The 16,886-nt window shown below is 44.4% G+C and overlaps 2 protein-coding genes across 9 annotated transcripts in view; one reads left to right on the forward strand and one right to left on the reverse strand.

Annotated features, from left to right (window-relative positions):
- LOC140504203 (F-box only protein 6-like) overlaps positions 1 to 4,816 on the forward strand; it is a 17,815-nt gene extending 12,999 nt beyond the window's left edge. For all 3 annotated transcript variants that reach the window (XM_072608862.1, XM_072608861.1, XM_072608863.1), the window contains one exon: positions 378 to 4,816. In XM_072608862.1, the coding sequence (XP_072464963.1) occupies positions 378 to 563 (186 nt within the window). In that variant the 3' untranslated portion in view covers positions 564 to 4,816. The remainder of the gene's footprint in view (positions 1 to 377) is intronic.
- Positions 131 to 16,487, reverse strand: MAD2L2 (mitotic arrest deficient 2 like 2). Of its 6 annotated transcripts, XM_072608871.1 has the most exons (10): positions 16,342 to 16,469; positions 15,669 to 15,719; positions 15,000 to 15,051; positions 14,775 to 14,893; positions 9,346 to 9,417; positions 8,223 to 8,323; positions 6,713 to 6,807; positions 5,931 to 6,004; positions 2,055 to 2,147; positions 131 to 1,133 (listed from the first exon to the last, which is right to left on the reverse strand). In XM_072608871.1, exons 3-10 carry the CDS (start codon positions 15,037 to 15,039, stop codon positions 1,092 to 1,094), a joined length of 636 nt encoding a protein of 211 aa, XP_072464972.1. In that variant the 5' UTR covers positions 15,040 to 15,051; positions 15,669 to 15,719; positions 16,342 to 16,469; the 3' UTR covers positions 131 to 1,091. The 6 variants fall into 6 exon arrangements, with proteins under 6 accessions (XP_072464972.1, XP_072464969.1, XP_072464967.1 ...); XM_072608868.1 differs by lacking the exon at positions 15,669 to 15,719 and having other exon boundaries at positions 16,342 to 16,487; XM_072608866.1 differs by having other exon boundaries at positions 131 to 2,147; positions 16,342 to 16,462.
- Positions 16,488 to 16,886: the final 399 nt, after the last annotated feature.

Consider the following 16,886-nt stretch of genomic DNA (forward strand, 5'->3'; position numbering starts at 1 on the left):
CGTGTGCATGTGTGTGTGCATGTGTGTGTACATATATATACACATGTATATATAAATACCTATTTATATTTATAAAACATCTTATAAATAGAAATATGTATATTTTATAAATGTGTCAATAACTATATAGTTTATTTTGTAGTCCTATGTATTTTATTTTGTACACTTAAAAACATCACTGAGAAGGGGTCCACAGGCTTCACAAGAGGGGTCTAGGACACAAAAAAGGTTAAGAACCCCTGCCCTATATAGCCCAGACCTTTCTACTCCACACTATCTCCAGCCCCTACTTTCCCTCTCCCTCCAGTCCTGCCAACCCAAGGTTAAGAACCATAGGACTACCTCCACCAGGTGACTAACTCTGTGTCCTCCCCCAGGTCTCCCACACATTCTCCAACTACCCCCCAGGAGTCCGTCATATCCGCTTCCAGCATGGGGGAAAGGACACTCAGTACTGGGCTGGGTGGTACGGCTCCCGAGTCACCAACAGCAGCATCACCATTGGCCCTGAGGTCACCAGGAAACTCAGTGCTACAGAAGAGGCAGCCAGAAGTAGCAACTAGATCCAGATCCAAATGGAATTGATGAGGACAGCATCTTCCTACTTTCACAGCTTTGAGTTTCAATAAACACTTTCCATATAGACAGCCTGGAGTTGGTTTGAGGAAGGAGGAAAGTGTGGGGTCAAGGGGTGAATGGTCCAGGCTCTTCCAGAAGCCCCCTCAATCCCCAGGTCAACTGGGGCTTCCCTAACCTGGAGCAACAATCCACAGGACGCTGCCCTCGGATCTTTTATTGAAACAAAAGCCACAGTCTGATATACAATGGCCACTTGCATTCAGAGGCACCCCAAGGACAGCAGAGAACTGTCCTAGGTTGTCTCCACCCTCTCACTTTCTTCCTAATGATCAAAGCCTGGTCAGCATTTCACCAGAGCTGGCAGAGGGAGCTGGTCTCAGGACGATGCTGGACTTGCCTGGTCTGTCAGACAATGGGGTAAGCACACTTGATGCCCGGGATGCAGTTCCAGGCCAGGAGGGGCCCATGATAGCTGCCAAAGTCCAGTCCTGCATTAGCTGGGGAGGCCTGCTTCAGCTGCTCTTGTGAGCCCTCTCTTCCACATACAACTGCATCTATTAGAAGGAAATCATGCCAGTGGAGATGAAGGTTAAAAGTCATATTTCTGTAGCCCTGTAAGGCTTACAGAGAGGTATTATCCCTCCCACCCCCATTTCACAGATGGGAACACTGAGGAGAAGCGACTTGCCTTGGGTTACACAAAAATACTAAGTAGAAGGAGGGATCAGACTTGTTCTATTTGGTTCCAGAGAGCAGTGGTTAGAAGTGACAGAGAAGCAAATTTGGCCTTGGCATCAGGAACAAACATCCTAACCACTGTCTCCTAATGGGGGCCATCCAAAAGTGGCATAGGCTGCCTTAGCAGTCTTCAGCTTCCCTAAGCACACTTCAGGCAAGACAACTTGCCCAAGATGTCATAGAAGGGATGCTTTGGAGGGAAAGGGTTGGACCAGCTGGCCTCTATGATTCTGCAAAAAGATCAGAATGGGGACTCTTTCTTGACTCCAAGACAAATGCCTCACTAATCAGCAGTGATTAGAGCATTTTTTTCATGTGACTATTGATAGCACCCATCTGTTCTTTTGCTTCCTTTGGAGGTGTTTTTTTTTTGATTGAGGGTGTGCACGGTGGGAAGCTGCAGGAGCAAAGGGACAGACAAGCACAGTCATGGGCTGTCTGTAGCTTGCCCATTTTCTGCCCAAGTCAGTCTAGGTGAGAGGGAGTTTCCCCAGGTACGGCTAACAGGGTTATAGCCATAAGGCATGGGAGAGACCAATTCCTTCCTGGAGAGTTTAAAATAATAGGATGGTTCTTTCTAAAAGCCTTCAACCAAAGACAGCTTAGGAAGTCTCCTGGGGCTATACTGACAACAGCCCCTCGGTCCCTAACAAACCCTCTCTAAGCATTGTGAAAAGTGTCTCCCAGCAGTCACTGGGATGCCTTGGTCCCATGACATCCTTCCCACCCAGGTTCACCTTTAAAATGTCTGAGGTCATGGTCTTCAGTGGGATTAGTCGGGGGTCATGCATGTGCACATCTTGCTCGTCTGCCAAGATCCAGGGGAAGTCCTAGGAGCAAAAGAGGGAAGAATTCCATGAGACATAAGTTGAAGAGGGAAAACCCTCAGTTAAGAATCCCTGGGTGACATTCTTAAAATGATAAGTAGTATCTAATACCAAGAAAAGGGATAAACTTGAAGCTTTCCCAGTAAGATCAGGAGTGAAGCAAAAATGTTCATTATCACCACCATTACTCACTATTGTACTAGAAATGCTAGCAATAGCAATAAATCATGATAAAAAATTGAAGAGATTAAAATAGGCAATGAGAAAACAAAACTATCAGTCTGCAGATGACATGATGGTATGCTTAGAGAACCCTAGAGAATCAACTAAAAGAACTTTAGCAAAGTTTCAAGATATCAAATAAACTCACAAAATTCATCAGTATTTCTATATGCTACCAACAAAACCCAGCAGCAAGAGACAGAAAAAGAAATTCCACTTAAAATAACTGCAGATAATATAAAATACTTAGTAATCTACCTGCCAAGACAAGCCTAGAGATTATATGAACACAATTACATAACACTTTTCACACACAAAGACATCTAAGCAATTAGAGAAATAACAATCGTTCATGGGTAAGCTGAGTCAATATGCAGACAGTTCTCACTTTGTATAAATTCACAAATTTGACCTTAACTAAAGAATTCTGGAAGAAATCCCCATTCCAGAAAAACACTTATGTTAACTTTAGTGTATACATGACTGCTCTCTCTCTCTCTCTGCTCCTGCATCTTCCTACCCTCAATCAAAAAAAAAAAAATCCTTCAAATGAAGCAAAAGAACAGATGGGTGCTATCAATAGTCACGCGAAAAAATGCTCTAACTACTGCTGATTAGAGAAATGCAAATTAAAACAACTCTGAGGTACCAACCCACACTCTTCAGGTTAACATGATAGAAAAGGAAAATGACAAAAGCTAGAGGCAATATGGAAAAATGGGGACATTTAATAGTATTTTGTTTTTTTCCAATTACATAAAAAGGCAAATTTTAACATTCTTTTCTTTTTTAACTTTGAGTTCCAAATTTTCTCCCTCCCTCTCTTCCTAAGTTGGGAAGCAATTTCATATGTAATCATGTATGATCATGTATAGCATATTTCCATATTAGTCATGCTGTAAGAGAAAGAGACCAAAAGAATAACAACATGAAAAAAGAGTAAAAAATGCTTCAATCTGCATTCAGACTCCATCAGTTCTTTCTCTGGATGTGAATAGCATTTTTCATCATGAGTCCTCTGGAATTGTCTTGGATCAGTGTATTGCTGAGAATAGCTAAGTCATTCACAGCTGATCATGCATGATACAATGTTGCTGTTACTGTGTACAGTGTTCTCCTGGTCCTGCACACTTCACTCTGCATCAGTTCATGTGTCTTTCCAGGGTTTTCTGAAATCATCCTGCTTGTCATTTCTTATAGCACAATAATATTCCCTCACAATCATACCAGAACTTGTTCAGCTATGATTAATGGGCATCCCCTCAATTTTCAATTCTTTGCCACCACAAAAAGAGCTGCTATAAATATTTTTGTACAAGTAGGTCCTTCCTCTCTCCCCTTTTAAAAATCTCTTTGGGATACAAAACTAGAAGTGGTATTGCTGTATCAGAGGGTATACAGAGTTTGCCCTTTGGGCACAGTTCCAAACTGCTCTCCAGAATGGTGGGATCAGTTCACAACTCCACCAAAAGTCACTAATGCGAATAAAAGCCACTGATGTAAAATGCTATCCATCAAAACTAATAAACTCTGAATGCAGATTGAAGTATATTTTTTAAAACTTTACTTTTCTTGTTTTATTTTTTTGTCTGTGTTCCTTTTGCAACGTGGCTAATACGGAAATGTGTTTTGCATGAATTCACATATATATATATATATAATCAAATCAAATTGCTTTGCCTTCTCAAAGAGGGAGGAGAGGAAGGAGGGAAGGGGAAAATTTGGAACTCAAATTTTTAAAAAAAGACTGTTAAAAAATTTTATATGTAATTGGGAAGTACTTAATGAAATAAAAATTTATTAAAGAAAAAAAAAGAATTCCTGGCTTTGCAAAGGGAGTCCCTTCCCACATTGAGCCCCAGAACCTAAAGGGAGATTCCTATGGAAGCCAAGGGCTGCCCTACAATCTAGCTTTTCACCAACTCTCATATTAGTCCCTGCTTTTCTTGATGTTCCAACCAAACCAGATTCCACTGGGAGGCTCCTCCCTACCTCCCAGCCATGGGTAATCTGGGTGTACATATTTAGAATGTTTCTCCTTCCCACCTTCCCTTCCCCTGTTAAATTCTCACCCATCCTTTGTCCTATCTTTTGCCTTCTTTTTGTATCCCCAGTATTTAGCTCAGTACCTGGCATACAGTAGGTGCTTAATAAATGCTTACTGACTAATTGACTAACACACACACACTCCTTTTGTTTCACTTGTGGATTACATATTTAGAGCTGGAAAAGACCTCACAGACCATCTCATTTAACCCCCTCCCAATTTTACACAGGGAGGAACTGAGGTCCAAACTTCACAGATGTGCGGCATCTCTCTAGTGCACTTATCATAGATTTTCTGTATCATGGTTATTTCCCAATAGAATGTAAGTTGCTTGGTTTTCCTTGTGTCTATCACAGTATCTATACACAGTAGGTGATTAATAAAAGCTTGTGCATTAATTGTATGTTTGTTTCTTCTCTTTAAGTCATGGGTCTGGTCCTCATGGAGCTCACAGTTTCTCTAAGCAGGGCCTCAGTTTCCCCCAGCCATATGTCAACAGTGTCTATAAGCTCTTCATCCTTTAAAGTGTCCTCCCCTAGACATACTACTACTCACCTTTTACACACTGTGGGTGATTAATAATTTTTAAAAATGTAATCTGATAAACACTTATTAAGCACTGTGCCTGGCATGTGCTGGGGGTTGAAGGGGCTTGGACCTCAGACAAGGGCTAGGCTCAAATAACAGCCACCAGATCCGCAAGTTTCTTTTCCCAAGCACACCCATATCCCCTTTCTCTCATCAGCCCAGTGACACCAGCAGGATGTTTTTCTCTTCCCCATTTTATGGGTGTCTCCCCCTGGCATAAGAAATGGCTGGTTCTGACAGCACCTCGCATTCCCATATGGGCCCAGGGTCAGAGGTTCATTACTCAGCTGGTCACAGAAGGGAAGAATTGTTTTGGGCAGAGAATCACCCACTAAGCTGCCCCTTCTTCCTGAGAGTTCATCCACTCAGCTTTGGACTTTCTGGTACGAGGCTGGACTATCCAGAGTACACAATGCAGGACAAACTCAGCTAATCCACCATATATCCAGGCAGCTCTGAACTGGGTTTCTCATTCTGTCCAATCACCCCACGTGTCTCACCATCTTTCCTGCCTTCCCTCCCTAACTGGCCTGGAATACATTAATCACATCTACATGGGTGTGGATGTGGAATGGGCATGACAATCTTGACATTCTGAACCTCTATCATTCTCAGACCACAATATCCATTCTTTCCAGGCCTCCATCCCCAGATGTGTTATCTCCCCCAGAGGCTAAAGGTTATCTTCCTCTGGTATTTTTATCCCCAGTGCATACACAGCACTGTACTTGACACACAGCAGGCTTTTTGTGAATGCATTTTCATTCCCTCTTTCATACTGATTTCAGAGGTTCACAGATGAGGAATTAGGTGGAGAGAAGGAAAGAGACCGCTCCAGGGTCAGACAGTAAGTCCTTGTCAGAAGCAAAGCTGGAGACCAGAGGTCTTCATGATTTTATCGTTTGACACAGTCAGGGACCAGAACTCACCTTGATCACCTGAATCTTCTCCATGTTTCGTGTGGCTGCCTCCCGCGTGTGGACCAGGACAGTGAAGGTACAGCCTGGATCAGGAAGGAAGCGACATCAGAACGGGAGGGGAAGGATGGTACCCATCAACAGAAGTCTGATCACTTCCCCCGGGCTCCTTTCTGTCTGCCCTCCCTAGCTGCCCTAGTTCTAGCACAGCGCTCTGGCCCCTGAATATTCAGGGTAAAACGTCCTGGGGTCTACACAGCTGAACCCATCATCCAGTACGTATTTCCTTCAAGGCCATTCCCACTTCCACCCACTCAAAGCTTCTGTCCTTTGGGAACTCCCTGGTCTAATGAAGATTAAATATAGATGTGGAAAGACTTAAGGATTGCCTCTTTTTTTGGAAAGAGCCCTGCAAGGACATATATAAATAGAAATGGTCATAGTGGAATAAAAAGAGTCTGCTGCTGCACTTAGCAAAGCAGATGGTGTGATTGGACCCAGAAGGAGTAAATCCATCATGGAAGGCTTCCAGGAGGTGAGAGGAGTACAGACAGAGCAATAGGCTGTCTAGGTTGGAGCACGCCCCATGAAGCATGTGTGGCACTGAACCAAGGCTTGTGCATCCCCACAAATGCCCAGGGGAATTCCACTCAGCCCCAGGAATGCCCTACAGGAGACTTCCCTGCAAGCCCATCCCCAAGCACAGATGTCCAGTGGGTTGGACAGGAAAAAACAAGCAAACACCCAAAGCCCAGGAGTCAGGAAGACATTCAGGACAGGTGAGCAGGCCCTACCTGGGGGGTTGTGGTCCAGGACGGCATCACAGACGCTGATCTTCAGGATGAAGGCACGAAGGAGTTGCTCCACATGGGACAGCAGGGAGTCAGAGCTGGAAATGAGAGAAGCTGGTGACCTACCCTGTGTGTACTGCAGAAAATGGGCTTCACCCACCCAGTGAGAGTCAGGCTGTCAAGAGTGGGCTGGAGACTTGGAAGATCATCTCCATTAATTCTCATTTTACAGATGGAGAAACTAGGGCCTAGAGAGAGGAAGCTGAAACTGGAACTCAAGGTCCCTGACTCCCAGATGAGGTGTTCTTGGAGTCTAGCAAAGGGTTCTGGGTCCCCTCCATCAGTCTGCCCCATTCTTTGGGTCTCCTCGGGGCTTTAACATGATATTGCTAGATGGGGCAAAGAACAAGAAGAGAAACTGAACATATAGGTTCAAATCCTCCCTCTGCTGTGTGACCTTGGATAAATCATGTCACTTTGGGTTTATTTTTCCCCTTTAAAACTGAGGGGTGGGAGGAAGTATGAGATACGTCTGAGCTCCCTTCTAGCTACAGACCTATGATCCTGTGAGAAACACCAAGTTACACATAGGTTTGCCCTTTTTTGGTCTTACTCAGTCTTAATTCCTCATTCCTAAAATCTGGAGGTGAGGAACCTGAGGCCTCTAGGCCACATATGGCCTTCTAGGTCCTTGGGTACAGCCTTTTGACTGAGTCCAGCTTTTACAGAACAAATCTTTTTATGAAGGGGATTTATTCAGTAAAGTTGGGATTCAGTCAGAGGGCCACGTGTGGCCTCAAAGCAGCAGGTTCCCCACCCCTGGCCTAGAAAGTCAGAAGAGGGAGAGGGTAGACTTTACTTAGAGGAGGTCAGAGCCGAAAAGGACTTTAGAACAAGAAATGTCAGTCTTACTTAGAACACAGAATATGAGACATTAGAGATCGTCTGGTACAAGATCCTCATTTTCTCTACTTAGTCCTGACTCTAAAGGCCTGCCCTGGGCCCCTGGGTCCCTGGACTTTGGTGTAACAATAGGAGTAGCCTTGACCTCCTCTTCCCTCAGTCTCCTCTCCCTCCAGACCCTTGGGCAGTCTGGGAACTCTGTGGATGGACTCCTTTCCAGAATCATGTTTTTAAATGCCTAAAGATAAAGCACAGGACTACAAAGGAAGTCACTTCTATTGAAATATGCTTATCAAAATGTTAAGGAAACAAGCACATGGGGCCAAGTTGAGAACCCCAGTGTTCTCAGTGCCAACGTTCTCTGTGACAAGGTCTTTTCTGGCTCTAGAAATCCCATGTTTTGACATTGTCTATTCTAAGGTTCCTCGCAGCACTGACATTTTCTGAGCTAGGGTCTCTCCAAGTCCTAAGGGTCCTGCCCAGCTCTAATATTCTCACAATGTTCTAAGATCCTGCGAACTCTGGTGCTCTCTCTTCTAAGCATTTCTTCCAGCAATCCTACCACTCTGTGACTCTTTTTAAAGAAGGGAGACCAGAGTTCTGGGCTTACCTGATGGAAAGCAGGGGAGGCTGTGTGATTTCAAAGACGAATCTCTCCACTGGGTGGTGCTCTTTGTCCAAAATCACCACCACGACCTTCTCCACATCATTCTGCAAATACAGGTCATCCCCATCCCATCCAAAACAATGTCAATGTCATCATTAGCAACCACAGCGATGGAGAAACCAGCATCCTAGCGCCCACACCCCAGGATGGGGAGACCCAGAGCACAAACCCCTAAAGTCCCTCCATAGGTCAGAGCTATGAAAGTCAGTTGGTGCCCAGAGGCCACTGCTTTTGCTGCCTTCTACTCCTGAAGTCAGTCAACAATCAAGTCAATGAGCATTTATTAAGTGCCTACTATATGCTAAGAGCTGAAGATAAAAAGAAAAGTAAAACCAGCCCCGCCCTCCAGGACTTTGCTTTCTCACGGGAGAGACAACATGAAACAACCATGTCCGGATATAGTAAAAGAAAGAGAAGGATGGAAGGGGATAGGCACATGGTAGAGTAAACTGGGCATTGAATTCTGACTCTGTGTATGTGACTTCATTAGATACCACCTGATAAGGAAGCTCCCTTCACCTATGCAGATATCAACTTTTTTTTACCTTGCCAAAGACAGTTGCCTGGGGCACCAAAAGGTACCAATTCTGGTTTGCCCAAGGCTCATGCAGCCAGTATGTGTCAGGCCAGCTCTCTACCCACTAAGCCATCCTGCATCTCTGTATATTATGTAACCAATACAAGAGGAGAGAAAGAGCTGGGCTGCCATCTGGATTCAGAGGATCACCGATTTAGAGACCAAGGGGCATTACAGACTATTAACTCTCTCATTTTAGAGAAGAGGAAACAGGACCCAGATTCAAATCCCCATTCAACTACTTACTGCCTCTGTGAATTTGGGTAAGCCATTTCCCATCTGGGCCTCAGTTTCTATATCTGTAAAATGAAGAGGCTGGACTAGATGAGCTTTAAGGACCCTTCTAGCCTTAGATCTAATCTGATGACCTCTCTCAAAGCCCAGCCAGAATCCACAACCTCCAGAGAAACACAAGTGAGGCAGTTAGAGAGAACTAAAGGGACTGATTGGGAGGATTTGGAGGGCAAGGGCAGCAGCATTACTTCTCACCTTCTCTAGCAGTGGTTTAACACAGTGGAGGGTATCTTGAATGTACTGATTCAGCTCCGGATGACAGGACATCTGTTCACAGGAGACAAGAATGAAGTCCTTGGGATAATCAATCAACATTTATTAAGCCCCTACTATGTACACAGAGCAGATGCTGAGGATATAGAGACCAAAAAGGAGTAAAACTATACCCTGCCCTAAAGCCACAAGCAGTCCAACTGCAACAAAGCCTTATTAAACAAAGAAGAAGAGGGAGGGAATGGGTGGGATGGAGGGCTCCCCAAGAACTGCTATTCCCACCCTCATTTCCCCTGGGTCAGCGGTTATCAATGGGCATGCCATATCATTGGGTGTGCCACAAAATTTTGCATGTAATTGTAGATAAAACACCATTTGTAAATAATTTTTATATAAATTTGACTTCACCAGTACATGAACCATAGTGAGTCAAGGATTCACCAAAAAAAAAAAAGAATTTGCCTGTTACCCATAGGCTCAAGACACCTCAGAAAACATAGAATGTTGAACTCACAAGGAACAAATATGGTGGCTCATACTGAGGCGATGTATATATATCACATGCCTCCCAACTGACAAGTTAAATCTTCAGCATGGAGAGCAATTTGGAATTATGTCCAAAGGGCTATAAAACCACATACCCTCTGACCCAGCAATACCACTACTATTCCAAAGAGATCAAAGAAAATGGAAAAGAATCTATTCATACAAAAGTTTTATATAAGTTCTTTTAATAGACACATGATGGAAAATGCTATCCACATCCAGAGAAAGAACTGTGGAGTCTGAACGCAGATCAGTGCATACTATTTTCTCCTTTTCTTTTCTTTTGGTTTTTCCTTTTTGTTTTGCTTTTTTCACAACATGACTAGTGTAGAAATACGTTTAACACGATGGTACATGTATAACCTATACCCAACTGCTTGACATCTTCGAGAGGGGAGAAAGGAGGGAAAAAAAATTAGAACTCAAAATCTTATAAAAATAAATGTTGAAAACTATCTTTACATATAATTAGAAAAAATAAAATACTATTAAGTGGGAAAAAATAAAAAATAGATTGTTACTGTTAAAAAAAAAAAAGTACTTTTCCTGGTGGCAATTGAGGAGATGTCCATCAGTTGGGGAATAGATGAACAAGTTCTGGTATATGAACATGATTGAATACTATTGTGCTAGAAGAAATGATGAGAGGGATAGCTTCAGAAAAACTTGGGAAGACTTGCATGAATTGATGCAGAGTAAAGTGAAGCAGAACCAGCAGTACATTGTGCAAAGTAAAAGCAACAGTGTAAATCATCAACTGTGACTTGGAAATTTTGATCAAGATAATGATCCAAAATAATTCCAAAGGATCCATGAGGAAAATGTCATCTACTTTCAGAGAAAGAACTGATGAACCCTGAATGCAGACTGAGGCATACTTTTTACTCTTTATTTTTCTTGTTTTATTTTGTTGTCTGTGTTTTATTTTACAACACAGTTAGTATGGAAATATGTTTTGTATGACTACACTTGCATAACTGATATCAAATCGCTTGCCTTCTTAAGAAGGGGAGAGGAACAGGAGGGCGACGGAATTTGGATCATAAAATTTTGAAAAATATTGTTAACAATATTTTTACATGTAATTAGGAAATTTAATAAAATTTTTTAAAAAATATTTTTAGAAAAAAAAATCTTCAGTATGCCCTGAAGGCAAAGAATACTGTGGCAGGAGCCAAAAATAAAAAAAAGATTTGAAGACCATCACCCTACAGCAGTTCAAGGTTCTGTCTTTGATGAGGGGACATAGGAGATCGTTTGGAAGAAGGCCTAGTCATCATTCATCACTGGTGATACTACCACCCTCCCAATAAGTCCAATTTGCTCTTAATGTTAACCCTTCCAAGGGTAGCTAGGTGAAACAGTGCATAGAGAACCAGGCTTGGAGTTAGGAAGACATGAGTTCAAATCCAGTCTTAGACACTTACAAGCTATGTGACCCTGGGTAAATCACTTAATCCTATTTCAGTTTCCTCATCTATAAAATGAGCTGGAGATAGAAATGGCCAACCACTCCAGTATCTCTGCCAAGAAAACCCCAAGTGGGGTCACAAAGAGGCAGATCCAACTGAAACGACTGAACAAGAAGAAAACTCTTCCACGTATTGTCTCCCCCGTTAGAATCTAAGCTTCTTTGATTTTGTATTTATACCCTCATTCCTTAACACAGTGTTGAATTCCTTTATGTCCTCGTTCCTTAACACAGCTTTTCATACTATCTGAGCTCCAATTTAATTCAATTTAACTAAAAAAAAAAATATAACTACAAAACAGTCAGTCTCTATCCTAGCGTTTCTTTATTAACAGTACGCATTTGCATGGTGCTTTACAAATATGATCTCCTTTTATCCTCACAAGAACCTTGGGAGGGAGGTGCTATTATTATTTCTATTTTACAGTTGAGGCAACTGAGGCAGACAAGAGGGTGAGTGGCCTGCCCAGGGTCACAGCCAGCAAATATCTGAGGCCAGATCTGAACTCAAGACTTGATGTCTGTACCTATTACATGTCAGGGAATAAGCTGCCACATTGCCATCAAGGAGGGGAGATCCCATTCTGTCTCCCTACTGTGCAACATGGGAAGACCTTTTGTTCTTCTTAAAACTTGACTTACATCCTTCAGAAGGGAAAAAGTTCTAGACCTGAGGTTTTATTTGGCCTAGAGGAACTCCCAGGTGAGGAAACTCCCTCTACCAAAGCAAGTCAGCACCTCTGCCTTCTCTGACAGTTATAATCTTGACTTATCCAAGGTCACACAGTCAGTAGGTGTCAGAGGGTCAGGTCTCTATTCACTCCAACTGTTTCTCTACACACTTCAAGCTTCCTCTGATTCTAAAAATTCAGAATAGGGCTGAAAAGCCATGTCTGGGAATCTGGAGGCCTTTCCTGAATACCTCACTTCCCAGTATATTCTCTTGTAATACTGTCCAGTCATTTCAGTAATGTCTGAGTCTTCATGATCCCATTTGGGGTTTTCTTGGCAAAGATCCTGGAGTGGTTTGCCATTTCCTTCTCCAGCTCATTTTTTTTACAGATGAGGAAACTGAGGCAAACAGGGTGAAGTGACTTGCCCAGGCTCATAGTAGTGTCTGATGCTGGATTTGAACTCAGATCTTCCTGACTCCAGGCCAGGCACTATCTATCTCCCAATAGCTGCCCAGATTGTCCTGCAATATTATCCTGTATCTATTTTGTATGTACATACATACATGTTGTTTCCCCCAAAAGAATATAAACCCTTTGAGAGCAAGATTGTTTTACTTGCCTCTGTAACCCCAGCACCTGGAGCACAGTAGATGCCTCAACAATAATGATGATGATGATGATGACAATGATGATAAAAACTGTGGATTGATCTCGCACCATCCCCTTTTCAAGATTACTTTTTTTCCAAGTTGGATGGGGTTAGGGGATAGAGGAAGGACAAAGAAATATAACTGTTGTGTTTCCTTCTATTAAATATGGGGAAGAGAGCACATAGGAGGGAGGGGTAGCCAGGGAGGGCCATTTTGGTTAGGAAAGATGTGGCGGAGCCAACGAAGGCTGATTGAGGTTTTCTTTCCACAACAGCAATTGATTGGTTATGGCTCCAGCACTGGAGGGGGTGGAGGCTTCCCATCTCTTTCCCATCCCAAATCTGGTTAGGAGACATTAAGGGAGATCTAGGCTTGGCTAAAGCCCAACCAGGCACTCAGGAATAAAAGGGTATATAGCTCAGCTTCCACTGGTCTTCCCTTCCCACCTGAGAGCTTCCTTTTCTCAGAACAGCATTCTATAAACTTCCACAGATGAGAAGAATCTCAGAGATGGAAGAGACTCCAGAGGGCAACTAGTCAAACCTGTGCCAAGCAGGAATAAAAAAAAAACCCAAAACACAAGTCTACCCTGCCGTGCCCTACCTCCCCCTCAAAAGATCCACTGAAGATTTCTGGAGCCAGGATCAAGACAGCTAGGTATCTCAGTGGGCCTGGAGTCAAGAACTCCAAGTTCAAATCCTCAGATACTTACTAGCTGGGTGACCCTGGGTCTCAGCCTATATTTGCCTCAGTTTCATCAATTGTAAAATGAAGATAATAGCCCCCATCTCCGGGATTATTTTGAGGATCACATTTGATAATATTTGGAAAGCCCTTAGCACAGTGCCTGGAACACAGTAGGCACTACATAAATGCTCATTTGTACTTTTTAAACTGCTTCTAGCCCACAGCATAGTGCCATAGTTTGGAGAGTCCTTCTGAAGCACTGACTTGGAAGGACCTCAGAGGTGATCTAGTTCTACAAACACTTTCAAGGCTCAGCTCCAAGTGTGAAAGCTTGACATGAGGCCTTTCCTGAATCCCTTGGCTGCTAGGTACTTTCCCCTGAAACATTACCCTGAATTTATTCTATCGTTTTCCCCAAGAAACATCAAATCAGGGAGCAGCAGAAATTACTTTAGAAATTCAGTCAGTGACTCTGCTCTCCCTTTTCCATCAGTTGCCTGGCTGGTTATTGCTCAGGATAAGCTCATCACCAGAAATCTCATCATCCTGGAAATCAATCCACCCTTGATATCCATCACCTCAGCAGCCCCTCCCTACAGATTGGAGGGAAGGGCAAAAAACCCCTCACAAAGCCTTCCTTTATAGAGGACTCAGAACTTTCCCTCCTTGTGATTTGTGAGCTCCTTCAGGGCAGGGACTTTAATTCTTTTTCTAATTTGTACCCTCAGCCCTTGGTATAGTGCCTTAGCACAGAGTTAAGTGCTTAACAAATGCTTATTGACTACCTACCCAACCTTAGACAATTCAATAAACATTTATTGTGCACCTACCCTATGCCAGGCACTGTATTAAATACTGGGAATACAAAAGAGGGGAGCCATGCTACCTCTGTTGGCCTCAGTTTCTTCTCTAAGAGAAGAGGGTTGAACCAGAGACTCTCTGAGGTCCCTTCCAACTCTCCTGCTATGATTCCCAGAAAGTGGGCATCCAGATTCTACTTGGAGATTTCCTAGTCACAAAGCACCCACTGTCCCGTAAGGAAGTCCACCCTACTTTTTAACTAATGTTAGGAAATTTTCCTTATATCCAAACAAGATCTGCCTCTCTGCAACTGCCATCTGCTCCTGGTTCTATCTTTTGGGGCCAAGAGAAGAAGTCAGAAACCTGCTTCCACATGACCACCCTTTGATCTATGAAAGTAGTTATCAAATCTGTTTTCCAGGGCAAATAGCCTGGGGTTTTTCAAATGATTCAAATATGAAATACTTTCCTGTCCCCTTGTCCCCCCGGACCCAAGTGAGTTTATGAATAACATTCATCATAAAATGGTGACCAAGAACTAAATATAATACTCCATAATATTCTCACAGTTCCATTCCCTACCTGGACAGGCACATTGTATTTCTTTCTCTTCTGGAAGATTCCAATAGGGTACACCTCTCGCACATAGAGGATGAGATGCACAGCCACTTCCAAGAATTCACAGAGAACATCAGCCACAACTGGAGACAGAGAAACACAATCTGAGGGGCTGCTGGGTGAACAGGGCAGGTTTCACACCTAGTGACACCAACACCAGAACCAACCTGAAAAACTGAGGGCTCTTACCTTGTCCAAAGTTAAGGTCCTGCCGAGTGAGAGTGGTCATTCTTCTGGCCACCTGGGAGAGAAGAAAGAAGACCTAGTCCCTTTCCTAAGCAACCACTCAGTCTAATTGTACCCACTGTCCCACCAAGCCCAAAGGGGCACTCAGATCCACATGGGTAACCTTAGATTGTTATTATTAAGTAGATTTAAATTCATATAAATAAAATTATTATTAAACTATCAAACATAATTAAAGTTGAATTAAGAACTCAAGAAGCCCTTACACATCAAGGGAGCCTTCATCTGCCACCCAGACTGGTAGGTCCAGGTTCCGGATGCTGTTGGGCCTTTCCCAACCGGAAAGTATCCCAAACACTACTCCTAGAGGGCCGCTGAGCACAATCTCTCTTCCCCAAATCCTAAAAGCTGGAGTCACCATTAGGACAACCTGGGGCAGGGATGATGTTCCTATACAATAACCACGACACTGTAGCTGACATTTATATAGCAATGGTCACAAAGAACTTCACCTATACTATTTCATTTGACTCATAACATCCTTGAGGGAAGGGGCCATTTCAGGTTTGTTAGTTTTTCCCCCTCCATTTTGCCTTTCTCCTTGTATCCCCAGTACCTAGTACACATAGTTAGCATTTAATAAATATTTATTGAATAAATGAGTAAACAGACCAGATATCACCCGCCAGGTTCGCCCACTCTTGAGGCCTCAGAAGCCAATTTCTGTGTAAGTGAAGGATGGAGAGAAGACAAAAAACGGAAGGAAACCATCTCCAGCCTCCAGGAATTTTAAGAGAAATTGACCAGGGTCGCTGGACCAAACACACCGCAGGGTAGCCGGGCTGGGGAATCAGGTATTGGGGGAGGGAGAGGGGGTCCCACAGTAAAATGAGCAACCCCCCCATCCTCTAGGGAACCGGGGTGCTGCAAGGGGCTCCCGTTTGCCAAGCCTGGGCCGGCCATCTGAACCTAATGCCCTCCCATGCCTGACTGCTCGCAGGCGAGGACCCAGGAAAGTTCAGTCTTCACGTCCCCCTTCCTGGGATGTTCAGCATTGGGAGGGGTCGGGGGAGGCGGGAGGCAGGAAGGGGAGCCCCTAGAATGATCGCCTGAAAAGGGGGACCCGCAGAACATGCAGCTGCCCTGGGGGGGGGGGGGGGAGGAATCCTGGGAAGGCCTCCCTCCCGCGCGCAGGATGGTTCACATCTGGCTCCGGCCGCGGGTCCAGGGTCCAGGGCACAGCTGGCAGCAGCAGCAGCTGGGCAGCGCCCTGCACCCCTCCCCGCTCCACAACGCCCACCTGCCCGGCCCCCTCTCCTCCCCTCCACCCCAGGGGACCAGTTACCGGTTGCCGGCGCTCAGCGCGGGGCGGCCGAACCCAAAAGCTACGGTTCCGGTTCCGACTCCTTCTCTCCCCGCGGCCCCAGCGCGGAACCCAGGTCTCCCAGGCGCGCGGCAGGGTGACGTCCCACCGCCTCCCGCCGGGTCCTAGCGCCCGCCAGGCTCCCGGCTCCACCCCTATCGCAGGCCCGCGACGACGCCGCTCTCCGCCCCTCCCCTTCGCTCTCCGGGGAGCCCCCAGTGGCGAAGATACAGGCAACATCTGGACAGGTGGGAAGGAACCGCTAAGTCGGGATGCTTTAGAAGCCCTGTCCCCTAGGAACCTAAAGCCGTAACTTTTCAAAGCCCTAGAGATCATTAGGTGAGAGTTTACTTGTGCCTGGCATATAGAGAGTAAGCGCTACATAATGCCAGTTATTATTACTAATATTATCTTGTGCATGAAGCCTTCCTTTCTTCATTCCCCCAACTTCTTCCCTCCCAAACGACTTTACTAGTTAGCGATCTCTTATATATTTAGGAATGTGCTAAGATGGTCACTGGGCGAGT

Source organism: Notamacropus eugenii, chromosome 5, assembly GCF_028372415.1.
Source record: "Notamacropus eugenii isolate mMacEug1 chromosome 5, mMacEug1.pri_v2, whole genome shotgun sequence".
NCBI classification, from domain to species: Eukaryota; Metazoa; Chordata; class Mammalia; order Diprotodontia; family Macropodidae; genus Notamacropus; species Notamacropus eugenii.